At 37.6% G+C, this 14,883-nt stretch overlaps 1 protein-coding gene across 2 annotated transcripts in view; it reads left to right on the top strand.

The window, feature by feature from the left end:
- Positions 1-9,069, top strand: part of fat1b (FAT atypical cadherin 1b) — a 40,376-nt gene extending 31,307 nt beyond the window's left edge. Inside the window, exons 22-29 of one of the 2 annotated variants that reach the window (XM_089134838.1) lie at positions 2,852-3,003; positions 3,218-3,680; positions 4,453-4,606; positions 4,693-4,803; positions 4,883-5,481; positions 5,728-5,844; positions 6,915-6,966; positions 7,363-7,451. In XM_089134838.1, the coding sequence (XP_088990964.1) occupies positions 2,852-3,003; positions 3,218-3,680; positions 4,453-4,606; positions 4,693-4,803; positions 4,883-5,481; positions 5,728-5,844; positions 6,915-6,946 (1,628 nt within the window). In that variant the 3' untranslated portion in view covers positions 6,947-6,966; positions 7,363-7,451. Of the gene's footprint in view, positions 1-2,851; positions 3,004-3,217; positions 3,681-4,452; positions 4,607-4,692; positions 4,804-4,882; positions 5,482-5,727; positions 5,845-6,914; positions 6,967-7,362 lie in introns of both variants that reach the window. The other variant, XM_039649164.2, reaches the window with a different exon arrangement.
- Positions 9,070-14,883: the final 5,814 nt, after the last annotated feature.

The raw sequence follows: 14,883 nt of genomic DNA, 5'->3' as shown, positions 1-14,883 counted from the left end.
AACACCTGTTCAATTTCTCATTAATGCAATTATCTAATCAACCAATAACTTGGCAGTTGCTTCAATGCATTTAGGGGTGTGGTCCTGGTCAAGACAATCTCCTGAACTCCAAACTGAATCTCAGAATGGGAAAGAAAGGTGATTTGAAAGAAGGTGCTCAGTTACTGGGATTTTCACCCACAACCATTTCTAGGGTTTACAAAGAATGGTGTGAAAAGGGAAAAACATCCAGTATGCAGCAGTCCTGTGGGCAAAAATGCCTTGTTGATGCTAGAGGTCAGAGGAGAATGGGCCGACTGATTCAAGCTGATAGAAGAGCAACTTTGACTGAAATAACCACTCGTTACAACCGAGGTATGCAGCGAAGCCTTTGTGAAGCCAAAACACAAACAACGTTGAGGTGTATGGGCTACAACAGCAGAAGACCCCACCGGGTACCACTCATCTCCACTACAAACAGGAAAAAGAGGCTACAATTTGCAAGAGCTTACCAAAATTGAACGGTTGAAGACTGGAAAAATGTTATCTGATCTGAGTTTCGATTTCTGTTGAGACATTCAGATGGTGGAGTCAGAATTTGGCATAAACAGAATAAGAACATGGATCCATCATGCCTTGTTACCACTGTGCAGGCTGCTGCTGGTGGTGTAATGGTGTGGGCAATGTTTTCTTGGCACACTTTAGGCCCTTAGTGCCAGTTGGGCATCATTTAAATGCCACTGCCTACCTGAGCATTGTTTCTGACCATGTCCATCCCTTTATGCACCATACACCATTCCACCATGCACTCATCCTCTGATGGCTACTTCCAGCAGGATAACGCACCATGTCACAAAGCTCGAATCATTTCAAATTGGTTTCTTGAACATGACAATGAGTTCACTGTATTAAAATGGCCCCCACAGTCACCAGATCTCAACCCAATAGAGCATCTTTGGGATGTGGTGGAATGGGAACTTCGTGCCCTGGTTGTGCATCCCACAAATCTCCATCAACTGCAAGATGCTCTCCTATCAATATGGGCCAACATTTCTAAAAAATGTTTTCACCTTGTTGAATCAATGGCACGTAGAATTAAGGCAGTTCTGAAGGTGAAAGGGGGTCAATCACAGTATTAGTATGGTGTTCCTAATAATCCTTTAGGTGAGTGTTTGCTGAGGCAATAGAAGCTAATTGTGGTTTGCACCGGATACGCTTTTATCTCTTCCTGGTCATGACGTCACCTGCCCGTGATGCTCATGCTTTCCATTGGACTAGTGGACATAGATGCTTCAGACGCATTCACGTTGGAGGCGTTCCCAAAGCATTATCTACGCATCGCGAGTTCCCTCGAAAGGGAACTGTAGTTGCAATGCAGCGAAAGGCAAAACTCAGTTACTGTAAATTTAAAACTGTCCTGTGAGCGACCTGTTAGCACAACTATGCTATGATTCAAAGAAATCCAAGTATGAAAACTGATCAACAAAATTCAAGAAATGTAAAGCTGCAGTAGGTAACGTTTGAGAAAACCTTGACTTAGCCTGAAAAAATTGAACAAGCACAACTTACAGGTCCCATCCCCTTGCTCGCTGCTACCCTACACCCCTCCCTCCACAGTGGAGCCTGCCGTGAACGTGCAGGCTAGTCAGCAGGGCCACCGATGATGGCGGATAACCAGTTATGGCACATTCACTAGTGGGGACGATACATCAACAATATGCTTTACATTGACTAAGGCCTGCCCATACTTTGACTACAAACTTGGTCCTCAAATCACTACGTATTTTGCAATACATGTATTGTAACTTTACAACGTTGCACACTTTCTATAAGTTATAAATAGCTAGTAAGATAATATAACAGTAACTAACGTAACTTATGTAATATAAAGTAATTATTATAGCGATATGTAGGCCTAATGCTAGATGAGGTTTGCTAGTACATTTGTAAAAGGGTTCAATTGCTATGGGAAGAAGGACCGGGGAACCGGCGAACGTTCAACAGGTTTAATAATAAATTAACAAATACACAACGAAAGTATAAGCCAGCATCCCCTCACGGACAACGCACAAAACAGAACATAAAATCACAACATAAAATCAGGCATGTTCCTCTCTCCACTGTTTTCGCTCCTCTTTCATGCCTCCGTTCCTTTGTGAGAGATGCGAGAACGGTGCGTCTCACAGGTGTCGTTCATTATCACTCTATCACGCCACCGGCCTCGCGCTGCTCTCATGACCCTGTCCCTCGGCCTCGCCCTGCTCGCCACAATATTATTTCAGCAACATGACAAGCCAGTGAATTAGCAGGTTTCAATTGTTGCTTTGCACAGTGCATGACATTTCATCTACACGTAACGCGGCTAGAGTTGACACTGAGACAATGGGCTCTGTCTAATTCTTTCTTTTTTCACTTGTTTATCGTCATCACTTTTTGTCTTTTACCCATCTTTGTTTTATGAGCAGATTTCTGCAAATGGCAGTAGTACCATTGGGAGGAGCCAGAGGAGCCTGATTTTTTCACAGATTATCTGTCTCATATTCTACCATCAGGACATAATGACATATGTAACAAATATTTGTTAACTTTGCAGCTTTAAGGCCATTTTCTCAGTTCTAGAGTTGCTGTAGTTTCTGGGCTTTCCCTTTGTGGGGCAGCCCAGATTGTGAAATGTTTTAGTATGTGTACTCTGTGCATGACATTTTCTACAATTTCCCATGGCTTACAATTTAGTTAGACATTTATTTTTACAGCCAGTTTTAAAGGTTTGTAATTAGATACCAGCAACCATGATCCAAACTTAAATGTCATCTGTATTTATTTTAATTAATGTGCTACTAACTTTATTTCCTGTTTTTCTCTATGTTCTAAGGAGGATCTTCAATGACATTTAGTCAGAGCAGCTATATTAAATATCGCCTGAGAGAAAGCACAAGAGAAGTGAAGCTCACGCTCAAGTTAAAAACTCTCTCAAGGGAAGGAACAGTAATGCTTGCCAAAGGAATAGGCCACAGCATTCTACAGGTATAGAAGAATATTAAATCTCTGTAGTTCATTTTTCTTTAATGTTCTTAAAGGAGAACTCCGGCACAAATTGAACCTTTGGTATAATAACACATTGGAAACTAGTCTACCGTTCTCTAAAATTTGTTTTCATGATAACCGAATGTAAAGAGTTTTATCTCTAAAAACTGTTTAGCGCATAACGCTTTTAATACTGACTGTTTGTATTTCTCAGATAGTTGGAGGCAGACTGCAGTTCCAGTTTGACTGTGGTTGGGGTCTCGCCACAGTTTCTGTGCACAGTGTCCTGGTGAATGATGGACAGTGGCACATGGCAGAACTTGAAGTGAAGGGTAACTATGCCAGGTTGGTTCTGGATCAGCTCCATTCTGCGTCAGGCATCGCGCCCGGTCCCCTCCACTGCCTAAACCTGGGGGACCAGGTGGTCCTGGGTGGACACACTCAAAGTCTCATTTCCAGACTCAGGCGCAATCTGCCTGTATCAAACAGCCTAGAGGCCTGCATGGACTCCGTGCTGTTTAATGGACAGAGACTGTCCTTGGACTCAAATGATCCATTAGGAGTTGCCATTGAGGACATGGCAGGAGTGTCTCCTGGCTGTGTCTTCTTCCCATCTCCAGACTGCTCTAGTAATCCCTGCTTGAATGGAGGGAGCTGCTTCATGAGGCAGAGTGGAGGTAAACTGAACCACCACATACTGTAGATTAATGGAAATAACAAGCTAATCGTATCTGTTTTGAAATAAAAGTGAATTATTCTTTTCATATTCATTTTTTAGATACATATTAATTATAATAGTAATATAAGAATTGGAATATAATTTCTATTTTTGTAATCATTTTATAGTGACTTTACAGACGTTACCTAGTTACCGAACACCATCATCAGAATCAGATATCAACATGCCGTTTATGTTTAATACACTTTGGCCTGGTTTCACAGACAGGGCTTAGATTAAGCCAGGATTAGCCCTTCCTTAGTTCATCCCAAGTACTTATAACTTTATGTCTTGAAGGAGTTTATGTGACTTAATATTCCATTTTCAAAAAACAAAAAAAGGCTCATTGTGAGATATTAAGTCACATTGGGAGTGTTTGGTGTTAGTAATACTTTTATTCAGCAAGAATGCATTACATATTACAAATCCATTCATTTAAATTCTAATAATATTTGATTATATTTCACAATAATTCTACTTTTCTTGTTTTCTTACCAAATAAATTTGGCACAATGGTGTCACAATGGTGGCATTATTTTTTACTGTGTAACTATGTTTCCTATTTTTAACTTAATCCCAGAATTACATTTTATTTTTTAATCTGATGATAGGTAAAATATAAATTGGATTAACAGAAACATTTGTGCTCCTCAGTAGATGATACATCTTTATCTGACCTCCATATTATATCTATCAGTTGGTCTATTGCTGAGTCATTGATATTCTCCCAGGTTATGCCTGTAAATGCAGAACTTCATTCTCTGGGACTCACTGTGAGGTCAAGATCAGTCCTTGTGACTCTAACCCTTGTCTGTATGGAGGAACCTGCATCCAGAATAACCTGGACTACTCCTGTAAATGCAGGGGCCAGTACTCAGGACAAAGGTAAAGCACTTTCAATGTACTGTAACTCTAAAATCTTCTAATGGGACATGATTACTGTATGCCCAAATCTCTCTGTATGACCACAGGTGTCAAATAGGTCCTTACTGCAAGGAGAATCCATGCCAAAATGGTGGAAAGTGTATAGACAGTCTTGATGGACCAATATGTCAGTGTGAGTCAGGATTCGAAGGAGAAAGGTCTGTTGTTTTTATCGACATCTTAACAAATCTTAGTACTTTCCTCAAGTACGTTTGACAGAGCATTTTTGTTTTTTAGGTGCATGATTGATATCGACGAGTGTGTGGACAGGCCTTGCTTTAATGACGGGGGTTGTGTCAACACACATGGATCTTTTAACTGTTCTTGCTTGGTGGGATTTGGTGGGAGACTGTGTGAGATGGACACAGAAGTGAGAAACCAACTTATATCTTCCTCCTGGAACTCTTGGATTGGAGAACTGGTCACAATGCTGGCATTTCTGGTAGCCATCTTTGTTTTGACTTTGCTCTTCTTAATAATGTGGAAAGGAACCTCCAAACTTGGCAAGAGAGATAAAGACCTTGATAAGTACAAAGATGTTGATTCTTATATTCAGAGGTCCAGTGTTTACAACCAAGCCCGAAAAGAATCCTGCCCGGACACCCCGCCGCAGGTCCCGGTGCGACCCATCTCATACGCACCCAGCATTCCTGGAGAATGTCGAAACAACCGAGGCTCCGTGCCTGAGTTCAGCAGTTTTACGCCAGATCCACTCTTTGGTCTTAGGAAGACTGTGGCTGTGTGCAGTGTTGCCCCTAACCTACCACATTGCAAAGCATCCCATTCACACTCAGAAAAGGATTCCATACATGCAGATTGGGATGAGGAGTATGATGGTAAGGGCAGTCTGAAGCTTCAGTTGGAGAAGCCGTTTAATTCAGATTTACGTCATATGGTAAAAAAGTCTATCACAACTTTAATTTATGCTCTCAGTAAAAAAAGTAAGTACTATTTGGCTGGTTGTTGTGATCTCCACATGTGGCCGCCATGTAGATTGTCAGCTTTTGCTTTTTATTTAAGACTTTTTTTTTATTTAATTGCTCTTTACTTTTCTGTTCCTTCTTGTATATTCATTCTTCCAGAAAAAGTCCAAGACTTGACTTCCTGTTTAGAAATTGAGGACGACAGTGTTTCCTTTTCTTGTGATAATACAGGGTTGCGGTCCATCTGCTCCCTCCAATCAGACATCACGGATGACAGTAAGTTGCACTAACCAAAAATTTTAAGTTTGAAATTATATAATTTAATCGAAGACTTTTCCACAAATGCACAAATCTGACAAATGTTGGTATTTTTCTGTAGAGCATCTATTTTTTATTTTGTGCACTGGTTTATTCACTTATACATCTGTGTGTCCTTATCTATAACAAATTCAGCCCCAATATGGGTTAAATCTGAGCAGAGATTCTGAACAGACTGCAGTGTAAGTGTTATACACGTGATTAATTAGAACTAGGGGATTAGTCACCAATTCATGTTTTCTTTTAGACTAGAATGTGTTTAACCTTATGGTGCGATTGTTCAAAAGATTGGGGTCAGTGGGGTTTTATTTTGAAATAAATTAATCAATTTATTCATGAATAATGCATTGTATTGATCAAAAGTGACAGTAAAGACATTTATAATTTACATATGGTAAGAGTCGTGGCTGCAGAAAATTACATCACAGGAATTATTATTATTTTTTAAATATAGTACAAAATAAAACGGTTATATTAAATTGTAATAATATTTCACAATATTACTGTTTTTTTCTGTATTTCTGATCACATAAATGCAGTCTCTGTGATCATAAAATACTTCTTTCAGAAACATTAACAAATCTTACTGACCCACAAACTTTGGAACAAAAGTGTAAAATGCTTTTGGTGATATACTATTACTATTCTTGTGATCATTTCATAGTGACTTTACAGAAGACCTAGTTACCGAACGCCATCATCAGAATCAGATATAATACATATGGGCCTGGTTTCACAGATAGGGTTTAGATTAACACAGGAATAAGTTCTATTAAGACATTTGTAGTTTATTTTTTAAAAGTGCCTTAGGAAAAAAAACATCACTTGTGCATCTTAAGACAAAACAGTGTCACTGACATTTTAAGATATCAGTGCAATTTCCTTTCAGTTAAAACAGCTTAAACATGTATTTTAGTCTGGGACTAGGCTTGAACCTTGTCTGTGAAACCAGGGCATGGTCTTTTGTAAAGTTTTATGCAACTAAAATAAGATTTAATAACTGATGTTTTATTCTTTACTTTTACAAGCTTTCAAAGTGAAACACCCTGTCAAATCATAGATTGACATGGTGAGAAAAAGGTATTCAGCATGTTACTGTACATATCACATCATGTTAGTGGTGTCATATGTATCATCATTCCATATGTTTCTCTAACTCACTTCAGCTGATTGTTTACTCACTGTTAAGTACTGACCAACTTTATCGCATGGGCATTTTAAGAGAATAATTTAGCCATTTGAAATATGATTAAAACTCTTAAAATTTGAATATGTAATTTTTTCTTGTGAGCAGAAGAGACTTCTTTCAAAACCATTAAAACAATTCAACCCCAAACTTTTAAATGGTTGTGTTGTAGTCGTGTATAAACATTTACAATATAGTGACTCTGTTTATCAGTACCTACATTATATATATATAGAGCTTAACACATTTTCCATCTCCAATAAATGTGTAAATGTCTGGTTTTCTAACAGGCTATTACTGGGATACCTCAGACTGGCTGCAGAATATCTACTCTCCTGGGGTTCAAGGTTTTCTCCAGTATGAATTTGTACAGATGTCCTCCTCTATGCACATCGCTCCAGATGTTCTTGACATAGACTACCTTACTCCTGGTGGTGACATAGAGAACTTCCTGCCAATTCCTGCACTCCCTCTTAATACTGACATGTCTGCAGTTCCAGAGTACGACCAGCATACCAGGTCAGAGGTCCATCACGTTAACCACCCAACAGCAAGGTCAAACTCCATGTTAACTTCTAGTCAACATCCCAGCCATTGCTACCCACGGCCCATTGAGACAACCTCTGAGATTCCTCAGGGCCAACATATAGGACCTGCTGAGATTACTGATTTCTCGGAAAGTCATTTGTGAGCCACACACTTTTAAACTCACTTACACAGACTTGCCAGCCAATGGCTAAAAATTCCATTCTGTGGTCAGTGACCGTGAAAATCTTAGTGAAGCTGCAGTTGATAACACCTGAGGTGTGATGTGGTGGGTTGATGTGCTGATTTGAAACCACATTTAGTCTCTCATGTAGAATCATTCATTTCTTTATTCATAAAGTCAAATTTTGTATGGTAGGCTATGTCACTGTTACACACATTCCTAGATTTACTTTAAAGGTGCACTCTGTATTTTATTTTCTTCTAAAAATTACAGTGCCAACATGACAGTGTCTTGGACTTTATATTCTCACCTAGTGGTATAAATGGAGCATCACACTAAAGTACTGTTTTTTAGTTATCGATGCCATGTGCTATTCACTGTCAGGCATGATTTATTCTGCAAGTGAAAATGTCCAAATTAGGGAATTAAGATAAACGGATGAGTACTTGGCCTCAGATATGACTGATCTTCATTTTATGTGTATGTGATTTGAAACATTATTTTTATGGCACTATGGATTCCTTTTGTGCATTTCTTATGAGGAAAGAAACAGTGCACCTTGAAATTATTGCGAGTTACTGTCATTTATGTGCCACTAGCTTCACCAATTACAGAACTACACTGCCACCTTCTGCCATTGGTTTGGACTAGGGATGGGCAATAATTAATCGCGATTAATCGCATCCAAAATGAAAGTTTTTGTTTACATAATATGTGTCTATGTAGTGTGTATAATTATTTTGTATATATAAATACACACACATGCATGTATATATTTAAGAAATATTTGCATGTATATACTTTATATATATTTATACATAATTAATATTATATACATATAAATATTTGACATATTAATAACACATTTTTCTTAAATATATACATGCAAGTGTGGGTATTTATATATACAAATTAATTATACACACTACACACACATATATTATGTAAACACAAACTTTTATTTTGGATGTGATTAATCGCGATTAATCGTTGCCCATCCCTAGTTTGGACAGACATTTAGAGTAGTCCAACCCCAAACTCATGCCATTGGTTTAGACATTGTTTGCATTATATTGAAGTATTTAAAAATTTTCACACTTCAGCTTTAATTAAACAAATTAAAAACTTTAGAAAGACAAGAAAATGTATTTGTCTTCTCTTGTGTATCTGTTTTTTAACACAATAATGTACGGTCTGTAAAATGTATATTATGCTCTCCTTGTGGACTCTTTGAAATGTTGATGTTCTGTACTGTATGTTCAAAAATGTAAATATTTTTTAAGACATATATACATTGTTCTGTCTCATTTATTCATAGAGTTTTGGTGTTTGTTTTAAGACTGTAAAGAACCTAAAGTTCTCTTTTAACAAGTAACTTGTACATCAATCAACAGCAAGAGGTTGGGGAGTAGAGAGCATCTCTGTGTTAATATAGCGAGTTAAAAATGTGATCCCTTCACTGTTCTCCTGCTGCTTTACCCCACTATTGCAATCAAACATTTGGGGACTTAAACTTTGTCGACTTGGTCTCATTTGGGGACTTGGTCATCTTTTCCAAAGATGTGAAATTTTGCATTTGCAAAGGTTGATCCAGAGCTAATAGCAGATGTCCTCAATAGGGCTGTTATGGCAATAATGATTAGAAGGTTGTCTGCTATCAAGGTTATATTTATTAATAGTAAAATTAGGAGCGTTTTGCTAATTTACAACTTAGGGCATGACCACGTTAAAATTTTAATGGTTTCAAATCTTTGCAAAATTCAAACTTAAAATTTTAGAATGATTAATGAAATAATTAAACCATTATTTTACAGTTTTCAGGTCAAGTTTATTTGTAGCTATAGTTCTTTTCACAATAGGCTACATACCGTTTCAAAGTAGCTTTGCAGAAAATGTTTCATTGTTACAATTTCCTATATATGTTTAATAAAGTAATGTCCATATAGCATTTATAATATAGACTTTTTGTAATATAAAGCATTTGTAAAATAGCAGTTATAATACAATGTCATTTTTTAGTTAAGCAGACACAACGACCATGTTAGGCAGCAATTGCAACTTGTGCTCATAATGATAAAATAGTAAAATAATAATAATATAATAAACAATTGAAGGATAATACTTGATAGTTTTGTATTTTGTCATTTGAAGTCTTCGCAAACAGCCTATTCCAATTCTAATTCCACATCATGGCATTTCTAAACATCATATACCAGTATTAGTGCATGTCAGCAATATCAAAATAGGTGTGTCAACTTCATATAGGCCTAATTCAAAGTATTTGCATTGAAAGCAGGATTACCAGGCCAGATTCTTTCCATATTATACATATAATTGAACACTAGAGGGCAGCACACTCATAAATTCAAACAACCAGGTTGACTGCATGCATAACTGTAAAAATTTCAGACATTAATACAGCTTATTTTCATAACGATAATATTTTTGAACACTTAATGTTGAGACTATTCCTATAAAATAAATATTTTCATTTAAGAATGTTGCTGATAGTTTTGATGATTCTCTATTGATTGAGTGAGGCATAATATAATGGCCACAGCATACTTATAGCCTATACTGGAGGGAAGACAGGTCTACACTAATGCATGTCTTACAAATCACTATATGAGAGTAACAGCATGTAAATGCTTTGACAAGTAGTGACACAAGCCTGAGGCGAGGAACAGGATACATTCGCGTAACACAGTGTGACAGGTTGACCTTGTATAATGCAGTCATGTGACGCTGTCATTGTGTGACCTTCCCTGGTCCTTGATGAGCAACAAATATTTCAAGGATCTCAATGAATGGGAATGCATGTTCAAAATGACATAATACCATGCTAATTTTATATGGTATTAGGCCTACTGGCTTTATATGGAATGCATGGAATCCATAGATAACTTTTGCGAAAATTCACACCACATACTGTTTACTGTGCACTAAACACTATATCCCACAATTAAATGTGCTCAACTTGACCTTCCATTTCCAGTTACAAATGAATATATGTCAATATATTCCGCAATATATGCCAGTCAGGATTTTCAACATCCCTTGAGTGAACTGCCAAGATATTTTCATTTATTAATCAAAAAAGTCAAAATAATCCACTAAAAATCTAGTCAACTTAAGTGTCTGAGTCATTTCCGTGCACTTGTATAACCCAATGCACATAGAAGAAGAGACAAGCTTGGCTATAATAGATGATTGAATTTGTAATGTCAATGATGGATGGAAACTCTCTCCCAAACAAGACATGCGTGAAGGGGGTTTTCAGCTTGAGTTAGGCTGCTGTCTATAAATAAGCATACCCTGAGTAGCACATACATACAATCAATGTCCTCCAAAAATATATGCATAAATAAATATATAAATACATATCTTTAAAGCTGCAGTCTGCAGTTTTTCGTCTTTGTCGCCATCTCTGTTCGAAATCTGCAATTGCAGTTATTCGCGGAATTATCAACTTTATGTGAGTTGTGCCTCGACATGGCACAGCGCAGATGAATACAATGTTTAAGCAGAGTGTGCGTTGAGGAGAATGTATGGCTGTCAATCTCTTTTCCTGCCGGTTCGCCGTTTCAGGGCACCGAGGTGTCAGCGTCCTCATGCAATCCTCCGATGTTATGGGAATAGACAGTTATATTTAAAAGGAATAATGGAGGCATTTATAATTCCCTTTATGCTACGATAAAATCATAGTTATTCCAATGTGACATGGACAAACAGACACACATAAAAACACATCAAATATATCTGGTTAATTGTCTTTAAAAACAGAAACTTCTTTCTCCTTAGCGAGAATCACATTCTTTGGGCATTCACATTCCTGGGTCGTAAAATGTAATGCTTATAACTGGACACCACACTCTGCCCACCTGGGAGACTCCAGATTCTCTACAGCGGACACCTTGATCACACCAACGTTCCAAAGCGGCCAAATACTTCGCAGTCACGTGACTACCACACCTGGCGGGCAACAAACGCTGACAAAATGGCGACAAACAGTGGCCAGCCAGGGAAATTTCAGCCTTGCAAATTTCCAATATTACAATCAATTAACTATTTAGACCATATGTCACCAAATGTTAAAATTAGATATCAAAAGATTAATATATTTGGAATGTGTGATCCATACACAACACCTGCTGAGGTTTTCATTGCTTTGAAGCTGGCCAGACTTGGAGTTTGGAGATTTTACATTATATAGCGAATCCGTCACCTTACACCGCACAAAAAATTAAAGCCTACAAAAGAACAGACAGCTATCTTTAATAAATAAATAAATAAATAAATAAATAAGATTGGATTAACATGCTGTCGAATGGGAGGTGAAAAACAGGAGTATCTTCACAATCAAAGCAAAGGTCCATTTGCTTATATTTGCAGCTTTACACAAAGTAACATCTGTTCCATCGTGTGATGAAGTCTTCATATGAATATGTATACCTTGCCTGGCTAGCAGGATGTCAAAAATCGTAGCCTACCTGCTTATCCACTCCACACATAGTAGCATGGGACAACAGAGTAGCGAAATGCGTATAATCCTGTTAGCAATCTGTTAGGCTGTAATGTAGTAATAAGTATGCATGAAAAGTAACTGTAAGTAATAAGTAGATGCGGTGCAACAGTAACATGTCATTCTCCATGTGTTCATCTTCTCATATCATGTCAAATCACATACAGATGAACACGTTCTCGGCAGCTACTGGCGAACGTGTAAGCACATTTATGTTTAGATTACACGATTGACATTGGTGCATCCAATCGCACAACAACTATCTGGCATGTCGTTTTCACCTCAAAACACCAACGTTTGTATATTAAAACTGGCGACGTCCTGGCAAGATCCTTGATTAGTTTACTGGGTTTCGTTGATAGACAACGATGTTCTTGCCCGCCAGTACTTGTGACGTCACAAGCAAATTATGAATAGGGTGTCTATGAATTTATTATGTCTATGGATGACAACTGTAACACCCGCTTTGTCTTTTCCATCCTTTTTCCCTACCGTTTATCTTGATGCCAGGCTTTACTACAAGCCTTTCTTTATTTCATAAACCTCAAAATGCCCTTTTGGTGGTTGAGTTCATTGCTCAGCACAGAACATGGCATTTTTTTTAATTTTATATTCACTTCTCAAATGCTTATTGAATACAGAGAACTCACAATACTGTAGCACAAAGTCCTGGAGCAACATGCCCCAGAAAAAAAACAAACAAACAGTGACTTAGGCTACTCATGGCTGTGTCATAACGAATCAGAAATATAATTAAGCTGAATATGCTGTCTGTTCCTTTACGGATGTGCTGTTGCTCTCGAAAATTGGTTTAATGCCTGAGGTAGGTCATTACACAAACGTCAACATTAATCATCCTGGTCAGGCCATTTTTTACTTATGTGTTCACATGGCTTTTAGAGGATCTTCTTTGAATAAACTGTAGTGTACAAATCTCAAGTCCCCTGAAAGTTTGTCAACAACACCATCATAATATGTAGGATTGTCCACAACCACTGTATGGTCATTGTGGTGAGCAGGACAAGGTCGAGGGCAGAGGAAGGAAGGCGTGAGGCTGGTGCTGTGATTACCCAGCAAGCCGTCATTTCAACGTCTCGGTTAAATATAGACCCGACATAGTCCGGCTATGTGTAACCCACTTCTAGTCTAAAACACTGAATCTGGTAACATGTAATTTTTTTTTTCAAAATAATTTGCGAGATGTAAGATATCCTATCATGTTAGCAGTCAACTGTAATTACAAAGTATTTGGCTTCATTTATTTGCCATGTTCTAGGCTGTGGCTAGATTTATGTTTATATATAATATATATATATATATATATATATATATATATATATATATATATATATGTGTGTGTGTGTGTGTGTGTGTGACAGCAGTCGTCTGTGAGGGGCTGCTCTCTTTACTTTCATTCGCATTTGTTTATTTTATTATTAAAGTCTTTAAATGTTCGCAGGTTCTCGCCTCCTTCTTCCATCACAACGAACTGTTACAGTCATAAATCAAGCTTCTCTGAAAGCCAATGGAATATGGAATTATATTTGTTAAAAAAAAACTGAACATAACTTTATAAAACTGAACATAACTTTATAAAACTGAACATAACTTTTTACAACTGAACATAACTTTTTCAGAAACTATCAAAAATATGCCAGAATTACTTTTGTGCCAATAATAATGAAAGTAACTTTTCAAGAAACTAATGAAAATATCAATTGAAACTGAAAAAGAATAAATCGTTGGCTTATTCAGGCGATCTTTTACTGTCTGTAAGGCAATCGGGGGGACATGGAGTCAACATAAAGTCAACGTAGAAGCCAATAGATAGAGAGTCTATGAAAGCAACAGGACAAAATATTTCAACAACATTTTTGAGGAATGAGTTTTCAGAGTTTTCAGTTACGCTTCCAAAGTTTTCGTTTACGCTGCCTGAGTTTTCGTTCGCAGTTCTGACCAAGGGGGTAATCCACCAGCCGGAAACTTAAAGGACAACTCCGGTGCAAATGAAACTTTGGCCTAATAACACATTGGTACCTAATCAACTGTTCTCTGAGATTTTTTTTTTAGTATATAGGGCATAAAGTAATGAAAAATAAAAATCGCTAGTTAATACCACTAACAAGGCTCAAAATAGCCCCACACTAACACTGTAACATAAAGAGGGTCCTTACATGCAAACCGAAGCATTGAGAACTTTGTAAATTTACAGACCGTTTAATAAGAAGATATTTTAAGACAGTCCACTTCGTGTATACAGTCAGGAGCTATCTTTGGAAAACAGTCTCGACAAGTTGAACCACGAATGACGTGCCAAGTGAGCTGAACTGTATGAAGTTCAGCGAACTTCTGAACTGTATGAACGCCATTTGTGGTTTGACTGGTCAACACTGTTTTCCAAAGATGGCTCCTGCCTGTATACACAGTTCAATTATGACTGAAAACATCCAGCAACTAGGGAATACATCAACGCATTCTCATCCCAAGCAAGGCGTCATCTAACTGACAATTTTGACCATGCTTCAATATCCGACGTTTTAGGCACCCTTTAGCGTCAGTTACATGACGCGATCCTAGGGA

The sequence above is a fragment of the Pimephales promelas genome, chromosome 9 (genome assembly GCF_988280905.1).
Source record: "Pimephales promelas chromosome 9, fPimPro1.hap1.1, whole genome shotgun sequence".
NCBI classification, from domain to species: domain Eukaryota; kingdom Metazoa; phylum Chordata; class Actinopteri; order Cypriniformes; family Leuciscidae; genus Pimephales; species Pimephales promelas.
The sequence above is the reverse complement of the archived record's forward strand: the minus strand, read 5'-3'. Positions and strand labels throughout refer to the sequence as shown.